We start from the raw sequence: 19171 nt of genomic DNA, 5'->3' as shown, positions 1-19171 counted from the left end.
AAGCACTGCAGAATGTAGTCTTTTGTCAGTTTGTTTATTGCTGTTTAAGGCCTGGTGTTGGCTTAGCGGTTAGGGTGCCAGCTTAGGATCCCGGGTTCGAATCCCGGTCGATCGCTGAATTAATGCCAGGGGGGTTGACTCAGCCTGTCATCCTTCGGAGGTCGGCAAATTGAGTACCAGCTTGCTGGGATGAATGATCACGGTGTGTACCCTGCTTCAGAATAGGTACACCGTATCTCTGCGCATCGTAAGAGGCGACCAAGGGTTGGCGTCAGGAAGGGCATCCGGCCATAAAAACATTGCCTCAAACAGGGAACCATGATTGTCATGGGGCCCGCAAGGCTAACCCCCGCTCCAGCAGGGAAAATGGCCTTAAAACGATCATTCATTCATTCATTCATTCATTCATTCAAGGCATCACTGATGGTTGATTGCAAGGTAGTTTGCGGCAATAACGGGTACGCAGATGTGCCCCAACGCAGACAAGATTTCATCAACACCGAGTGGACAACACCATGAAATGCAACACGTAGGATTGAAAATGGACGTAGTAGTTACTTGATTTGAGGTCATTGTACATGGGATATTAATATACCATCTACTAATTATCCCCGTGCTAAAAAAAAGAAAACGGGAGATTTTATAGTTGTCGGGATGTAAAAAAAACTGCATAACAGGATATGTTTTTTTTTTGGTAAAAACGGGATGTCTGTCTATCCGTCACGCTATCTCAACCTGAACGGTTGTACAGAAATCTACCAAGTTTGGTAGTTATGATCACCATATGGCAAGGAGGTGCGAGCGCAGTATCATTTTTGATCCCGTCCCCCTGGGTCAAAAGGTAAAATATCAAAAAATGCAATTAGGGCCACATTTTAAATCGTTATTTTAAATGAAGCTTTGTATTTAATATGCAGGTTTTAGAGGAGGTTTGAAAGTTCCTTCTTGAGATTGGACAAATGTTGTTTTCTGGCTCTCCAGAAAGTCAACAAACTTGTGGGCTTCATGGAATGATCTGAGGTTGCCTTAGGTTGGAGTTGTCTTCCAGTAAGAGAATGCTAGTTGCTTTAAGGCAATTGCCTCACCACAGGATTCAATGTACTATGGGTGGGAGGATGGATAAGATAACTGAAGCCGAGATGGGATGAATCTGTGCATAAGAGAGAGCAAGTTTCTGTGGAAGAATTCCCAGGCTGAATTGATCAGGTGTGGTAGATATAGGAGACCAGTCCTGATGTGTGATGGCTGCTTGAACTTCCTGCCAATTTGCCTGAGTGAACCGCCAGGTTGAACCCAACATTGGGAGACGCATGAAATATGTAATGTTTTTTTTGGATTTAACCCACAGTTAATGCCCCATGGGGTGGGGACTTGGGATCACAGGGGTCAAAGGTGAAGATTTTTTTAAAATTCAAACTTTGATATTGGGTTATTTCTGGTGGAACTCTTTGCCATCTTTCAACCTTGCTTTAGGTGGGGATTTGCGAGGCGTGCCATTTACTTCGCTCTCGTTTTATAATTACCTCCACCAACGAAGATGGACAGAGGTTATGTTTTCACACCTGTCAGTTTGGCTGTAAGCAGGATATAGCAGGATATTTTGGCTGTGAGCAGGATAGTTGTGGACGAATTTGGATGAAATGTGGTGGACCGCTTGAGTGTATGACAAGGACGAATTGATTAGATTTTGGTGAAGATTCGGATCTGGAGACGAGAATTCTAAAGTGATTCTTCACCATTGAGAGATAGCCAAAAACGATATATAGTATGATATTTCAAAAAGTTGTCGACGAGTTTTGACAAAACTTGGTGAATGAGTTGGTTAGGTGACAATAACAAGCCAAATTGCTGTTGGTTCAGATCTGGATGCATATCAGACCTACCAGTGGGATCCAAAAAGTAAGCTGTTCAGCCTGGTGGAGGTATGGCCTCTACCGAGTGCCGCTTTAGTTTATTTATGTTTCAATTTTGCCTGCAACCTTTATATGCTTAACAAGTGTATACCATTGATACAGCATTCTTGTGGATATTGTTCACCCTAAGTTCAGGTTCACCTGTTGCTAATGGTCAGAGCCTGGGTGCAGCACTCCAGGTTGATTTTTGTCAGAAACCAAAACTAACTGGTGCAAATGCTTTTGACAAAATATACTGTTACATGTTAGTTTGACACTTGCAATACAAGTAATTAATTTATTTGACCATGTTGGTGTAGTTTCAGCATATTGTCTTGGCCTTTATTTCTGTGTGCAGGAAACCACATACTGCCTGATGAGGATCTTGCTGCCTTCCACTGGAACCTGCTTGGTCCTGATCACCCTCTCTCGAGTCTCAAGGTAAGGAAGTCTTATATTTCCGATGAACGGCTGTTTCTGCAGCTCTCGTGAGCCATATGCACAAAGTGCGTGATTGCATCGAAAATTACACTCCAGGTACGTGCCCACCAGTTGGTGCTGCCGCCATGTGATGTGGTGGTGCGGGCGGCCTCGGACTACCTAAAAGCGGTGCCGAACATCAATGATCTCGACACCATAGCACGCGATGTTTTTAAGCACTCCCAGGTGAGCTTGTTTTTTCTCGTCATGGAAATTGACTCAAGGGGCAAAAATTGGACATCTGGGTTGGCGCAATTAGATTATGTTGAGCATAAACAGTGCTTTTGTAGAATTTTAAGGGAGCTGTTTATGTTTCATGTGCAACCTCAACCTCAGATTGATGTGGCACAAGGTACACAATCGGCATTGTCTACCTGTACCACATCAAATGTTGTCCTACCTGCTTGTCATGACCTGTGTTTGATGTTTCTTCCATTCGTTTGAACTGGATATGTTTGCTAGTTTGGTGCATTTATTAACCTAGCAGAGTACCCGCCCTTCGGGCGATCTTGTTCGAAGCATGCAACACGTTCTTCTGAGACATACCTTTATTTGAGCAGTGTATAGGCAACTGACAGCTCTCTGAATCTCTCAAAAAAAGCCTGGGTTATGTGCGTGAAGCAAAAACATGCCAACTGCTTATAATTTAAAACTACTCAGTCCTCACTGCCCTGAAAATGTGGGGGCAGGAATGCTGGACTGGTAAAGGGTGGGGACTTGTAAAGCCCCCCCTCTCCCAGCTGGAGGCGGCGCTACACAATACATATTTACATAGAGAATTTGCAACTTTTCCGCCCCGTCTTCCCAAGACCATGAGCAGAGATAAAACATCCCTATACACTAATTGGGGTCATGCAGATCCTATGCAGCAAATCCGGATGTAATCGGGCCAGAACTGTAGGAGGACTAGCATGACAAACAAACACAAACACCGGTCTGTGAATTGTAGTAATAGTGGGGCAACTTAGCATAACAATTGTGCATTTTGTGAGGAAAGCACCAAATTTGGCACACTAGTAGACTATCCTATTATGAACAGATTTGGATATTGGGCCATCTCAAATTCAGCCCCTGATGGCTGTGGCAGCCATTTTCCAAAATGACACTTTCAGCTTGTTCCGACAAATTGCATCATCAATTGGCTTGGTCCTTTCCACCAGGCATTCTCTGGTGAAAGCCTGGAACTGCTCTTGGCCAATCTTCTTCACATTCCTGACAGTCTCAACTGCAGCAGGACCTGCAATTTCCTTTGTGTCAAGGACAACCAGATCCATGCTCTCTTCCTCAAAGGGGTTGCCAAGCTCTTCTATGACGCTGACAAGGGCACGGACATCCTTGGCGAAAGAGGTCTGCACACTTGGTGTCTGGTCGTGATGACGTGTGTCCTCTCGCCTCCCCCAGTGTTGATGGCCATCTTGGAACTCTTCTATGGCCCTGGCAACTTCTGGCCCGGCAATCATCCAACGCCGCAGGGCACTTGGGTTGTCAGTGAGGCCGACTGCTCCACCATCTCCTTTGATGCAGGCGTTATTCTGTTCATGCGCCTGGTCGATTGGGATCGAAGAGAACACCTTCTTCGTCTTCTGTACAGTGAAGTTGCCAGCCCTGAATTCTCTGGCTACATCTGGGTGCTTCATTGGGAGTGCAACCATGTCCCTCAGGTGAACAGGGACCCACCTGGCATAGTGTGTGTGGTCTAAGGCATGGAACCATGGGACCAGTTCCGTCAGGGCATCAAGGTACATCGTGAATGAAGCCTGCCGCAGAGAACGCATGTAGACCAGTACCAACAGTCCAACATCTCTAGTTCCAGCACAGTTGCCCAGTATTGAAAGTTGGGAATGTCTTCTCTCTGGTGACACCAGTCTTCGAACTCAGGCAGGTCTTCTGCATCATTAGCATATGTCATACAGTGGCGTTCATACGCACGGTGTTGCAGGATGTGCAGTGCCGCTGCAGTGATTTGATGAGCTCTTCTTGTGCGGGTGACGTGGGCAGCTCGCAGGAAGGAGTCGGCCATCCCTGGCGTTGCAATCTCAGCTTGCAAATCTACAAAATCTGCAAATCTTGCAAAAGTCAAATCTCTGAATCTGAGATGGCCCAATATCCAGATGTTTTCATAATATGATAGTCTACTAGTGTGCCAAATTTGGTGCTTTCTTCACAAAATGCACAATTGTTATGCTATATTTAGCTTAGCTGCCGGACTATAAGGATAAAACTAGCAAATAATTTTGATTTCCGTGCGATTGCTTAGCTTTCATTGTTTTGTTACGTCAAAGAATGCATACCTTGGCTTGTTTGGGTTTTTACAATCGTTATCAATTTGGCAAAAAGCTAAATGCAATGTTTCCATCAAAATGCTACAAGTAGTTAACACTCCTCACTTGCAAGCCAACCCATTGCTATGTTTGCACATGGAAACTAGAACGGCACTCAGAAGAGAGCATACCTCCGCCAGGTGAACAGTTTACGTTTTGTATCCCAGAGTAGACCAGAAAATCACAATACAGAATCACATTTAATCAAAATCATCCGTCCACAACTTTTTGAGATCTCCTGCTTTATATCGATTTTAGCCCGATCACTCGATGGTGAAGAATCACGTAAAAAATTAAATAATTCTTATATCCGAATCAATATTCAGATCTTCACCAAAATTGAATTGATTTTTCCTTGTCAGACACGCAACCGGTACACCAAGTTTCGTCCAAATGCGACCACAACTTTTTGAGATATTTTGTTCACAAACAAACAAACAAACAAACAAATGAAAAATCGGTCAGAGACCAAGGATTTGCCGGAATGTACTTTTTTTTTATCGGCCATTTTGGATCAAGTTTTTCGGTTTTTCCAAGATGGCGGCCGAACCACGTGACCGATGACGTCATCATTATTTGTTTTCTAAACTAATTTATTCCGAGATTATGCTCAATAAATTTCATCTTTATCGGATGAAGTTTTGTACTCGTCGAATTATGATGTCATAATGGAGGCACCTATGACATCATTAACATATTTTATTCCCCATGGAGAGTTCTTTACAATGAGCCTTGTCTCAATTTTTTCTATTCAGCAGTTTCGGAGATATAGAGGTGCAATTTTTTTCGGTTTTTCCAAGATGGTGGCCGGACCACGTGACCGATGACGTCATCATTTTTTTTTTCCCACTAGTTTATGCCGACATGGCGCTCAAGAAATTGCATCTTGATTGGATGAAGTTTTGTACTTGTGGAATTATCGAATTATGACGTCATAATGGAGGCCTTGGGCCTAGAGAGTTAAAAATTGGGCACAGTCTATTCCAGGGCAAGGCAAATATGTGTGTAAAGTATGGCGATGCTATGTGCAACGATGTAGACGTAGACTAAGTACTGCGCACAAACAGACAGACAGATAAACCAACCAACCAACCAACATGCTTGCCGGAATCTTTTCCGGCAAGGCAAGTAACAAACAAGAAGAGGTCATGCGGAGCACGATACTTGCAAAATCGCCCCTTTCACCAAAAAAGTTTTCCATTGCTACAGCAAATTGTCCATTTCATAAAGATTAAAATTGACAATCTTGATCAAAGCTCGGGTCAACAGGATGAAAAGTGACGATTTTTCAGATGAAAAATGATGATTCTGGAAGGTGGACCTTGAGTTGACCTTTGACCTTTTGACCTCAAAAATAGTTAGTTTCCCTATTTAGTGACTAAATGTGCAAATGCTGTTCAATTTTCAAGTCAATTGGATGAAAATTGAAGATTTTTGAAACTTGGCCTATGTTGACCTTATGGCCTATGTAGACCTTGAAAATAGCATGTGGTTGAATTCAGTGACCATATACACAAATCCTCTTAGAATTTCAAGTCAATCGGATGAAAATAGATGATTTTAGAAATATGGCCTATGTTGACCTTTTGGCCGATGTTGACCTCAGAAAATACTTGGTGGTTGAATTCAGTGACCAGATATGCAAGTCCTCTTCAAATTTCAAGTCAATTGGATGAAAATTGAAGATTTTAGAAGTTTGGCCTATGTTGACCTTTTGGCCTATGTTGACCTCAAAAATACTTGGTGGTTGAATTCAGTGACCAGATATGCAAGTCCTCTTCAAATTTCAAGTCAATCAGGTGAAAATTGAGGATTTTAGAAATTTGGCAAAGTTGGTGACTCCCTTTTTTTTTTTTTTTTTGGATACAAGATCGAGGCTCGTGAAAGAGCGAACATTAATCACACAGAAAGACAAACGGACAAACCGACACATAAAACAAATAACATCGGGAGCGGTAGACAAGATGGGGAGAGAGGGGGAAGGACACAAACACAACATTTGAGAGCAGGGACCGAGAGACATGGAGACATCGAGAGATCTGTGGGAGGGAGAGGGCTTTGGGGGGGAGGAATGGGAAGGGGGGGTGGGAGAGGTATAAAACATATGGACACTGCCAGGACTTCCAGGAAAGAAGTTGGAATTTCAAACAAGGTGGATCTGGGGTGAATTAGTGGGGGTAGAAAAGATCAAGGTTTTGGATGGGGGAAGATAAGAGATGGTGGTGAACAGCTGTTTTAAAGACCTGGAGGGAGGAGTGGGATTGAACGGAGTGTGGGAGTTTGTTCCAGAGGCGGGAGAAAAGAGGAATGAAAGAGTGAAGGTGAGCAGAGAGCCGAGATTTCGGCAGTTTAACCATCAGAGGGTTGCTGGCAGATCTTGTGCGACCTGTAGGAATATTTGGGGGACAGAGCACAGAGAGAGCTGGGGGAGCAAAGCCGGAGAGGAGTCGGTAGAAGACAGAAAGACCACCTACCTGCCTGCGGTGAGTGAGTGAAAGGCCCTCTGAGATAGCTTCATCGCGGGAGATTCCAATGATTCTGAAAGCTTTGGATTCAACAGCGTGAAGCCGAGCTAGGTGTGAGGCAGGAGCACCAGCCCATAGGGGAGAACAGTATTCCATTGAGCTGCGGATGAAAGCCTTGTATGTGGTGAGGAGCTCAGGTGTGCCTAGGAAGGACTTCGCACGACGGAGGATGCCCAGTCGGCGACTGGCTTTGGAGGCCAGCTTGGAAATGTGGTTTTCCCAAGAAAGATCATGGCAGATAGTGAGACCCAAAAGCTTGAGTGACAGAACTTCTTGGAGAGGATTGTTGAGAAAGTAGATGGGAGGGTTGTCCAGTCGATCTTTTCGGAGAGACATAGTAAGAGTGTGAGATTTGTCAGGATTGAAAGACATGTTCCACTTGTTTGACCAGTCTGTGATTTTGTCCAGGTCTTCAGAGAGTGAGGAGGCTGCAGACTGCCGATCTGAGGGAAGAGGAATGGAGCGGCAGAGAGTGGAGTCATCAGCAAAGAGATAGAGAGGATTTTCCAGAGAGTCGGAGAGATCATTGATAAAGACCAGAAAAAGCACAGGGCCCAGCACACTGCCTTGGGGAACTCCAGCCTGAACAGGAAGGGGAGATGAGAGAAATCCATTCAGGGCCACACGTTGACTACGACCAGAGAGGAAGTCCGCAAGCCATGCATGGAGATTTCCATGGATACCATAGGAGGAGAGTTTGGTGAGCAGAGCTGGGTGCCAGACCGTATCGAAGGCATGTGATATGTCAAGGGAGACAGCTCTGATTTCCTGTTTGGCATTGAGGACCTCCATCCATTGTTGAGACAGCAGAAGCAGCATGTCCAGAGTAGTGACCTGGTCTGAAACCAAATTGATGATCAGAGATCAAGCCATTGGAGAAGAGGAAAGATTTCATATCCGAAGCAATGATGGATTCCATGACTTTGCTGATAATTGGGAGCAGGCTGATTGGTCTGTAGTTGCAAGGATCTGTTTTTGCACCTTTTTTGTGTAAAGCGGTAATGTTTGCTGATTTCCAGGATGCTGGCAGATGACCTTGAGCAAAAGATAGGGTGAAAAGAACAGAGAGAGGGTGAGATAGAGCAGCAGAGCAGGATTTTAGGACCAGTGGGCTGATGCCGTCTGGTCCAGTTGCAGAATCAGAGTCGAGGTTTGACAAAAACTCCTCCACCTTGTCAGGAGAGAAGGACACAGATTCCAGGAGCAGTTGGGTTCGACTGGGAAAGGTGGGAACAGAGAGAGATGGGTTTGGGACTAAGGATTTTGAGGCAAACACAGAGTTGAGGCATTCGGCTTTGTCACGTGCGATGTCAACTGTGTGGCCATTTGAGGTAAGGGAGGGGATGGAGGGGGAACAAACACCAGAAACGGATTTGACCAGACGCCACCAGGATTTGGAGGAAGGAGACAGGTTTGAGAGTTCATTCTTGAGTGAGGAGAGATAGTGCTTCCTGGCACTCCTAAGGGTAGACACACACTTGTTCCGAGCTTGGTGGAAGGAACTGAGATTGCCTTCAGTTGGATTTCCCTTCCAAGAGGCAAAGGCAAGTTGTTTCAGGGCAACTGCCTCACCACAAGAACCTTGATCGACCTTTGGCCTATATTGACCTTTTGACCACAAAAACAATAGGCTTCTTGCTTATGACCAACTCCACCATTTGGTGAAGTTTCGTGACTATCTGTTTAGAATATTGTGACCTGTAGGCCGGTGACAGACAAACAGACAGAACCACAAACGCAACCGACCAATATACTTGAAAAATCTTCGATTTTGCAAGTAACAAACAGACAGGGGTGAAAACATAACCTCCATCCACCTTTGGTGGAGGAGGTAATAATGCCATGGTTGGGTCACATGAGGTGAAATAGAGCCGAAACTAAGCTCCAAGTATTTGCAGTGCTTGCTTGGGAAACGCACTCCCTGAATCAACCTGTGACACCCCGATCAAGGTTTTATCTCTCACTGTGACTTGTATGTGGTAACGAGGTACAACTGACTAGCTATCAAATTAACAATGTGAAAGGGAAATTAACAATATATAAGGGAATTGTCTTAATACCTAATTCAATACCCAATACCTAAACATTCCCGAATACCCAATTTAATACCCAATACCCAAACATTCCCTAATACCTAATTTAATACCCAATACCCAAACATTCCCTAATACCCAATTTAATACCCAATTTAATACCCAATACCCAAACATTCCCTAATACCTAATTTAATACCCAATACCCAAACATTCCCTAATACCCAATTTAATACCCAATACCCAAACATTCCCTAATACCTATTTTAATACCCAATACCCAAACATTCCCTAATACCTAATTTAATACCCAATACCTAAACATTCCCTAATACCCAATTTAGTACCCAATACCCAAACATTCCTTTATACCTAATTTAATACCCAATACCCAAACATTCCTTTATACCTAATTTAATACCCAATACCCAAGCATTCCCTAATACCCAATTTAACACCCAATACCCAAACATTCCTTAATACCTAATTTAATACCCAATACCTAAACATTCCCTAATACCTAATTTAATACCCAATACCTAAACATTCCCTGATACATAATTTCATACCCAATACCTAAAGATTCCCTAATACCTAATTTAATACCCAATACTGTTGGACCCCGACATCTGCGGTCCCAACATTCGCGGGTTCCGTGTATTTATGGTTGATAAACTGCGACCTGCTTCTACTTTCGCGGCGGCCCTGTGTTCCACGTATTTGCGGTTTGTCGCTGTTGCCGAAAAAAAAAAAAATCCACAAGCTGCGAGCAGTTCCAAAACATATCCTCCATCAGCCACGCACAAAACAACTGGACATGCACAAAAAAACACATCTTCCAAGAGCCGCCAGCATGACCGGCTTGTACATTTGCAGCCATGTGCTTCGTGTTTTCACGGCTTTTCACGACCACATTAATATATTTTAGCCGCACCATAAGCGAGCTTCACAGGATATCCCACCATTCACACGATGAACATTGCTTCGCAGTTTATCCCACCAGCTGTATAACACGTCATCCCTCGCGAGTTACTCCACAGAATGAAAATGCTCTTGGCATCTATTCGTTCAATTGGCTGTCCCCCTTTACCCCATTGAAACAATGCCCTGACATTCATGGGATTTTCCGAGATGTCCGTGGGATTTTCTGTGAATCATGAACCTCTGGGAACCAATCACCCCTTTTACCATTGAAACAATGCCCCCACATTTGCGGTTGCAACACTTGCCACATTTTTCAGGAACGTATACCCCCATGAATATTAGGTATTAGGGTATGAAAGTATTCAGGAAATGAGGTATTTGGGAATGCATTAGCTTTGACAAAAATAAAGTTTGAAGTTTGGCCTCTCAGGGTCATGTTCTGGAGAACTGACCAAATCTCGTATGAGTACCTCCTATCAGTGGTGAGGCAGCCACAAGCAACCATGAAGGAGGCCAACCTACGGGATAAGTGGGCATATTGAGATACATATTTAGACGTTTTTTTAGAAGCTTGTTTTGCAAAGCTTCACAACAACACAACAACAGGCATTTTAAGGCCATTTCCCCTGCTACAGCGGGGGTTAGCCTTGCGGTCCCCATGACAATCTTCTCCATTTTGCCCTATTTTCTGCATCTCCCCTTGTTAACCCCCTTGCCCGCATTTCTTCTTCCACCATCTTTAGCCAAGTCTTTCTCGGTCTTCCCCGTCCTCTACTTCCTTCTACATTCATTTCCATCACTCTTCTCAACCAGTCACTTTAATCCTTCCTCAACACATGACCAAACAATCTCAACCTGTTTCTCTTCACAGCATCCATCACAGGCTCTATTCCCATCATCTTTCGCAATTCATCATTTGTCTTCCTCTCTCTCAACGATACTCCACACATCCACCGAACCATTCGCATTTCCACCCTTTCCAGCCTTCGTTGCTGCTCTACGTTCATTACCCGTCTCGCTCCCATAAATCATAACACTTCTCATACATGCAGCATACACCTTTCCCTTCAGCTTCAACGACACTCCCCTCCTCATCAGCACGCCACTCAGTTTCCGAAACTTCTTCAATGCACATCTCACTCTAGCAACCGTTGCCGAGTCTGATCCACCTTCTCCATCCAGCATGTCTCCTAGGTAACAAAATGTTTTCACACCTTCCAGCTTCATGCCGTCTCCAAGATCCAACTCAACATTTCCTCCATCTGCAGCTCCCTCTGTGCACACCTTACACTTGAATGTAGCTGCCACACTGGTTAATGACCCTCTCAAACCACTACATTTTTGATGAACCCACTCAGCGCACATTGTACATTGAATGGAGTTCACTCCGACACCCTTCCTGCACACAGCACAGGGCCACTTCCCAGTTCTTTCCACCTCACCACATGCTTTACCACTTGCCATCACCTTCGTCTTTCCGATATTCACTTTCAGACCTTTTGTCTCCATACATTCCTTCCACGTGTTCATCTTCTCCTTCAGTCCATCCATACTTTCTGCAATCAACACCAGATCATCTGCATTCAACAACTCCCACGGCAAACCGTCCTTTACGTTATCAGCCAGCACCACCATCACAGCTACAAATAGTAGTGGACTTAGAACCGACCCCTAATGCACTCCCACCTTCACCTCGAACTATCACTCCTCTGATCAACCATTCCTCCACTCCTAACTTCCTGAATGCCCATGTCATTACTTGGTTTGGAACCCTATGAAATGTTTTCTCCAGCTCAACAAACCCAAGAAACAACTTCTTCCTCTTCTCCATGTACTTCTCCTGCAACTGCCTCACAATAAAAAGCGCGTCTGTCGTTCTTCCTGGCATAAATACAAACTGCATTTCGTCGATCTTCACTTTCTTCCTTATCCTCCTCCAGCACCCTTTCCAATACCTTCATTCCATGCTCCAATAACTTTATCGCTCGGTACGAGCCACAGTCCAGAGGGTCACCTTACCCCTTGTCTGGAGGGACGAGGGTACTCGGTTCCCAATCCACTGGAATGCGGCCTTCTTTCACCACCAGATTACAGATCTCTGTCATTCTCTTCACACCCCAACTTCCCGCTGCCTTCAACATATCTCCCACAACTCCCGTCGGCCCTCCCACTTTTCTACTCTTCATTGCTTTTATCGCTTCCTCAACTTCCTTCTCAGTTATCTTCTCTGCCGGTCCTAAAACTGGGTTATTCTCTATGTTGCCATCCCATTCATTCTCTGTATTCAACAGCATTTCCATATATCTCTTCCATCTTCCTTTAATTCCATCTGGGTCCACAACGATTTGTCCCACTTCATCCTTCAAGCAACTCACTCCCATCACATCACACGTCTCTTTCGCTCTCTGCTTTGCAATCCTGAATACCGCTCTCTGACCCTCTTCCGAATCCAAGCGTTCTCCTAACATTTTCCTCCATGCCTCCTGCGCCTTTGCTACCTCTTTCTTTGCAGCCTTCCTGGCTGCCTTATAACTTTCATGCTCTGCCTTTTCTGCCCCACTACCCTTTGCCTTCTGCCACTCCTTGAACTTCTTCCTCTTCTCGTCAATCCTCTTTCCAACTTCATCATCCCACCACCATGTTTCCGAGTGCCTCGGTGGTCCTTTTGTCCATCCACATACCTCACCAACGGCTCCCAACAGACTATCTTTCATTGACATCCAACCACTTTCAAGCTCAACCACATCATCCTCTACCATACTCAGCCTCTCTTTTAATGCCTCCCTCACCGTCGCCTCTTTCAACCTCCCCACCTTCATTCTCGGTTGGTACTTCACCCACCGAGCTCTCCTCGCACCTTTCACCCTTATATCGCAGACAACCAAGTGGTGCTGTGAAACAGCCACCTCCCCTGGGATCACCTTTGTGTCCCGGAGGTGCCCCCTATCTCACCTACGCACCGTCAGGTCGTCAACGGTTGTCGTCGACCCACCTGACGTGTATGTAACAAGCTTATTCTCTTTCTGGAACTGAGTATTACAAATCAACAAATCGGCTCTATCAGCAAACTCCAAAATCCTTTCAACGTCTCCATTCCTCACACCATATCCGTAACCCCCATAAACTCCCTCAAAACCGTCTATACTCCTTCCCATATGTCCATTTAGGTCTCCTCCTACCACATCAACTTGTTTTGTAAAGCTTTGTGGGAAGTTTTTTTGTTTGTTTTGTTTCTGCAAGTTAGTGCGTAGTCGTTGACCAGTTGTTTGATCTGTATGTTTGTTTTACTTGTTGTTGATGTGGAGTTTTTCTTAATTATAATAATTTTTTTACCTAAGTTGCGTTGTGTTATCCATGCAGTCTCAGAAAGAAGAGAAATGTGAGCGCTTCAAGAGGGCTGTACAGTATTACCTGGAAGGCTACAAGGCCTGTCCACGCATGTTCCACTCTGCCAGCCTTCACGGCCCACCTGGTCAGTTGAGCAAGTTTGGATTCCCCAAGACATTGGTCTAACTTTGTAGGGAAAATGGCTTGTCATGATTATTTTATAGGGAAATCTTCATGTTCTGAAACCAAGATGTCGGTCGATAAGTAGTTCGGCTCAAAAATAAAATGCCAAAAATGTTATAATTTATACATGCAAAAACGAAAAATATGGTCCGCCCATCTGTGAAGCCGTCCGTCCGTGAAGCCAGCCGTGACGCCTTTTGACTCTGTCTATTAATTACGTACTATTGGAATGTACCTTTTGAAACTTTCGACCCTTTAGAATGCTGAGACCCCTTAGACTTTTAAAGAAAACCCCTTGGACCCCAAAAGAGCTTGAAGACCCTTTAGATCCACTCCTCTCCCCCGAAGGCCTCTCAGACCATCAAGACCCTTAAGACCCCACAATCCTTAAGACCCATTTTACCTTTAAGACCATATTGACCCTTTACACACCTTTTATATCCCTTCACCCTTTCGACCTTGTATACCTTTTAGACCCCTAAGACCATAACACCATTTAGACCACTTGTACCTTTTAGACAGATTGGACCCTTGACAATTTAGAGCTTTAGATAACTTGAACCTTTTTAGACCCTTTTTACATGCTTGAGCGATTAGACCCTTTTGACCCTTTAGACCATCCACAACCTTTTAAGCGCACACCATGCAAACATTTTTACTCCACAGTCTTCTTGCAAAACACAGATTATACTTTTTTCTCTAAGTAATGTGTCAACTCGACCCACCCAGGGGGTGAATACTCTGCGAGTCGTAAATAAAACGAGTGTCGTACACTTGCTCCGAGATAACATGCCCGTGATAACTGACATTGTGTGGGCATTCATGCTCTGTACTTTGTTCACAAACAAACGGACAAACAGACAGACAGACAGACAGACAGCGATGAAAACATAACGTCCATCCACCTTTGGTGGCGGAGGCAACAATTATTTCACATTATTAAGTGTCTTGAGTAATGAATGTAACATTGGTGCGTTGGCCAGAGTCCTGGGTCTCGGAACATACCGGTAATACGTGTAGGTGTTGATGCTCCAGGCAGGATAGGTGAACGGAAGCCTGATTATATTGGCGAGATTCTGCTTGACCTCAGATATGACACATCACATGCTTACTGTATAAAAGGAAAATAGGCACTGAGAATGTGGGGTGCAGACGGGGCGGGAGGGCTGGGGTGAGATAGTCGGTGGTTTGTTGGCTCAATAGAATCAAAATATCTTTACATTTAAAGTAAGAAAAATAATTGCACACAAATCAGCTCGGGTATGAATTTGCACCCCTGAAATTGCTTGTCGCCCCCAAAAGTGATTAATCAACTTGTATACATTTGTCATGTTAAAAACAAAACAATAACAATATCCAATTAAATTTCTGCTATGCTGAAATTTCTTGATTGAATCTTTACTTTGTCCCCTATGGCTTTTCTTCCTTCCCTCCTTACTCAGCCATGCCTGGTCCATTGTCTGCCGGTCCTGTGCCTCTATTCCCGGCCAGTGGCGATGGCAGTTCAGTCACCCTGCCTTACCCTGTCACAGATACACAGGTTATTTTCACATCTCTTTGATTGTAGTGGCTCTGTAGTGATATTAAAAGCACAAAGTAAACAGTCGAACAGGCTTGGGATCACGCTGCCACCTTTTCGGCCGATGCAGTGTGACCTCTTCATTCAACTTGTTCCTGTCATGAAAAAGCTTCCCAGTAACCATGTGTTTTATGCACAAAATTGGACAAAATTATTTGGGGTCTAATTATGATGAGGTTGCTTCCTCCACACTTCTGCAGTTAATTTCCTCGAACCTTATTGTTAATGAAAACTTGATGTTTACCTGAAAGATTCAAATTAATTTGGTAACTTTGACTTGCTATGCTGTATTTATGTGCCACCTTCAGCAGGCTCCAGACACGTCTCCTCTGCTACCTACGATGAGCAGAGAAGCTCCACCGAGCCTTGAGGAACGCCCGTTTGCGAGTGTCGAAAATGATGTGACGGAAGAGGATCGGGTCAGGCTAGATTCTACACTCTCGAACAGCATTCCTCGCGATGAAAACGCCTATGGTGTGTGCACCTGAAACCTGTGTGCCAATCAGTGCCATGCACCTATCCTTCTCCATTATGGATACACATCCATTGTAACGCGACCACGTTCCTACTCTTTGCAGTGCTGCGGCATCATAATAGTTAAAATGAAAGAAAACCCTTTGTGCTCTTGAATTTTTTTTTTTCTTCGTTTGTTTGTTTATGTATTAAACTCCACACACCAACAAACAAGCATTTAATGCACTATTTAACATTACGTTTTAGTTGAAATCAACAACAACATAAGTTCTGTAATTTCGATATTTCAGTAATTATTTTTCAACATTAAACAAGGAGATTGGTTCCCCGCCTTTCGAGTCGTGTGGGGAATAGATCTGTGTAACATGAAAGCTAAATCTTGAGAACGTTTTTTGAAACATCACGTACACAAGCCAAGTTACCGAGATGGTTGACATGGCAACAGAATTCAGCCAATCACCGCCGTGATCTAATTAGGTTAAGATAATGCCATGAGGAATACATATCTGCACATGAAAGCCAAATTTTTCAAAAGTTTTTGAAGTATCGTGTACACAAAGGTACATGGACAGGTGATTGGTCGGTCGGACAGAGCTCAAAATGGACCACTCACCTCATACCACCAAAAGTGTGGGGGACCTAGAGTATCAGCTTCTTGTTCTTTTGGGAGGGAGGGAGCGGGTGGCGTTGTTTATGTTGGGGCTTGTGCTGAGTTTGCATTGACAGTTTATATGCTTCTTGAAAATTATTATTAGGGATATATACGAGTATTTATATACCGCTGCCACCGAGAGTGGATGGAGGTTATGTTTTCACCCCTGTCTGTCTGTCTGTCTGTCTGGCTGTTTTTGTTTGCCTGTTAACAGCATATCTCAAAAAGTTATGGACAGATTTGGCCGAAATTTGGTGGACAGGCTGGGTGTGCGACATGGACTAAATGAATAGATTTTGGTGAAGATCTGGATCCGGATACTATCATTTTAAAGTGATTCTTCGCCATTGAGTTTTAGGGCTAAAAATGATATATAACACGATATTTCAAGTTGTTGATCGGGTTGTGACAAAACAACGGCGATTCAATTTTGGTTTAGGTCCAGATCCGGCCCATCAGTGGGATACAAAACGTAAACTGTACAGCCTGGCGGAGGTTTGCGCTCTACCGAGTGCCGTCCTTGTTTATTTATTGTTATTATTCTGTACTGTTTTTCTGGTGCCTGGACGAGGTTTAATGGTAGAGGAGCAGCAGCTGAAACCTGAATCCTATTCAGGCTCTTCCTGATGACTCTATCTTTGTTCTTTGCCTCTTCTGGTTCCTTCCGATGATTCCATTACAGTATTTGGCCTTTCATTTGATCATGTGTTAAATTGTACAGGGTGACCACAAAAACACTGTAAACCACCTTTAGAGGCCATTTTTCCCTGCAAAGCAGGGGTTGGCCTTTTTCGGGAACCGTGGTTGTTGTTGTTTTTTGGTCCCCTTTTTGAAGCAATGTTTTACGGCCGAATGCCCTTCCTGACGCCAACCCTTTTTGCCGCTTTTAACGACAAACAGGGAATTACCAGTGAACTGGTACTCAATTAGCCGACCTCGGAAGGATGACAGGCTGAGTCAACCCCCCTGGTGTTAATTCAGCGATCGACCGAGATTCGAACCCAGGATCCTAGGATCCTAAACCGGCTAAATCACAAAAATCACAAAAACTGTGCCCATACAATTTAATAAACCTCCTTTCTTTTTATTTTAAATGACAAATTCTTTGAAACACATTTGATTCATGTGATTCATGATCACTATGGAAAGTTTCAGATGGATATCTTTAATGTCATTGATTTGATTGAGGTTAGATCACATGCTCCAGATGTCGGTCTCTATGCTGCTTTCACACTTGGATTCGACGGGCAAAAATGTTTATTACACTCCCTCATTCGGCTGCAGTGGTTGAATGGATTTTCGCAGTTATTGCTGTTTTGAGATCATATGCACATTGTGGCCTTCCTCTGTAGACGTTGTGCCTAAGCAGCTAACCCTGAACTAAGTTTACGTCTTCTTAAAGGTCCACAGACACGGAATCTCACTCAAAATGCATTTGATGTCATCCAAATGAGTTTTTATGGTGAATTCAAATATGGCATTGATTTTTTGTTATATTCACTCTGAAACATTAAAAATGAAAGAAAACCGAACCACTTGGGAACGCCCCTCAAAATTCTGTCCCATACCTCAAAGCCGATGACGTAATCCATGTGACGTCACCTCCAGAACGCAGATCGCTCGCAAGCATGCTCCACGTGTATTTGCTTGATACAAATCAAACACTTATTTTAACTCCAATTTACATTCTGTTTCCACTTTTAGTGAGAAGTAGGGGTCTGTGAAACCATTCATAAACTTTATTTGGTGCAAATCGGATAATGTTTAGCCGAGTTACCTCAGACCTTGAGTTGTTAATTATTTAATTCACCCATAGTTGAATATGTGCGGGCTCCTCCACGGAGCGACCTTGCGGGCTTATCAACGAGGCGAGGCGTGACACACATGTGTCTCAGCATACCCCAGATCAATATCAAGCAAATCGAAAGTAGAGTACGTACAAATCACACAGAACGGATCGCGGGCCGAAGCATAGCGAATCGAGATGGCATGGACTTCGTTCTGGAGATGAGGTCACCGGTCACGTGACCTGCGGTTCGCTGAACTCCACTTTTTTGAGGGGCGGGGCATAGCAAGTTGTGAAAAACACTACAAATGTTCAAAATATTGGTCTAATTATCCCATTGTTGATTTAAAAAAAGAAACATGGGTGATTTCTTCACGAGGAAGGTCAAGTTAATATATAAATAACCAGAAACTTTTGAATTACATGGGACCTTTAAAGGATTTCGTTTTCATTTAGATTTCAACTGAAAACGATTATTAGGTTTTCTCTACATACAATGTAAAGGAAGGCCGATTTAAACTCCTGTAGTTTTTATTATTATTATTATTATTATTATTATTATTATTATTTTTATTATTATTATTATTATTATTTTGTCCACCATGTTGAATAAATCTAAATCTGCGGGCTATACACATACTCCACTTTGTGCACCTGCAAAATGTAAGAGGATCTCATTAGTATGGAGGATTAGAAGTAGGGTTGGTACCATTTTTTTTTGTGGTCGTCCTGTACATGTATCGGACTGGAGAAGGACAGAGATGTCAAATGAAATACGTATTAGGGTATTTACCATGTAGGTATATCAACACAATACATGGGATTTTTAAACACAATACATGGGATTTTATCAAAATTCATGCGATTTGGACAGAATACATGGGACTTTTTGTATACATTGTCGAGGCTCTTGGAAGAGCTAGTACTAGTATACTGAATGGATCAGTATGCAACAGGACAAAAGGAACAGAAAAAGAGAGGAGGATGGGGGAAAC

At 43.7% G+C, this 19171-nt stretch overlaps 1 protein-coding gene across 17 annotated transcripts in view; it reads left to right on the top strand.

Annotated features, from left to right (window-relative positions):
- The window catches only part of FAM120A (family with sequence similarity 120 member A), an 88362-nt gene that overhangs the window by 2365 nt on the left and 66826 nt on the right, over positions 1-19171 (top strand). For 14 of the 17 annotated variants that reach the window (XM_078776161.1, XM_078776159.1, XM_078776156.1 and 11 more), the window contains exons 3-7: positions 2251-2333; positions 2430-2558; positions 13536-13647; positions 15128-15225; positions 15573-15738. In XM_078776161.1, coding sequence (XP_078632287.1) covers positions 2251-2333; positions 2430-2558; positions 13536-13647; positions 15128-15225; positions 15573-15738 — 588 coding nt within the window. The remainder of the gene's footprint in view (positions 1-2250; positions 2334-2429; positions 2559-13535; positions 13648-15127; positions 15226-15572; positions 15739-19171) is intronic. The other 3 variants (XM_078776162.1, XM_078776157.1, XM_068112955.2) reach the window with 1 other exon arrangement.

This window comes from Myxine glutinosa, chromosome 4 (assembly GCF_964187855.1).
Source record: "Myxine glutinosa chromosome 4, kmMyxGlut1.1, whole genome shotgun sequence".
Taxonomy (NCBI): domain Eukaryota; kingdom Metazoa; phylum Chordata; class Myxini; order Myxiniformes; family Myxinidae; genus Myxine; species Myxine glutinosa.
This window is presented reverse-complemented; position numbering and strand designations above follow the sequence as displayed.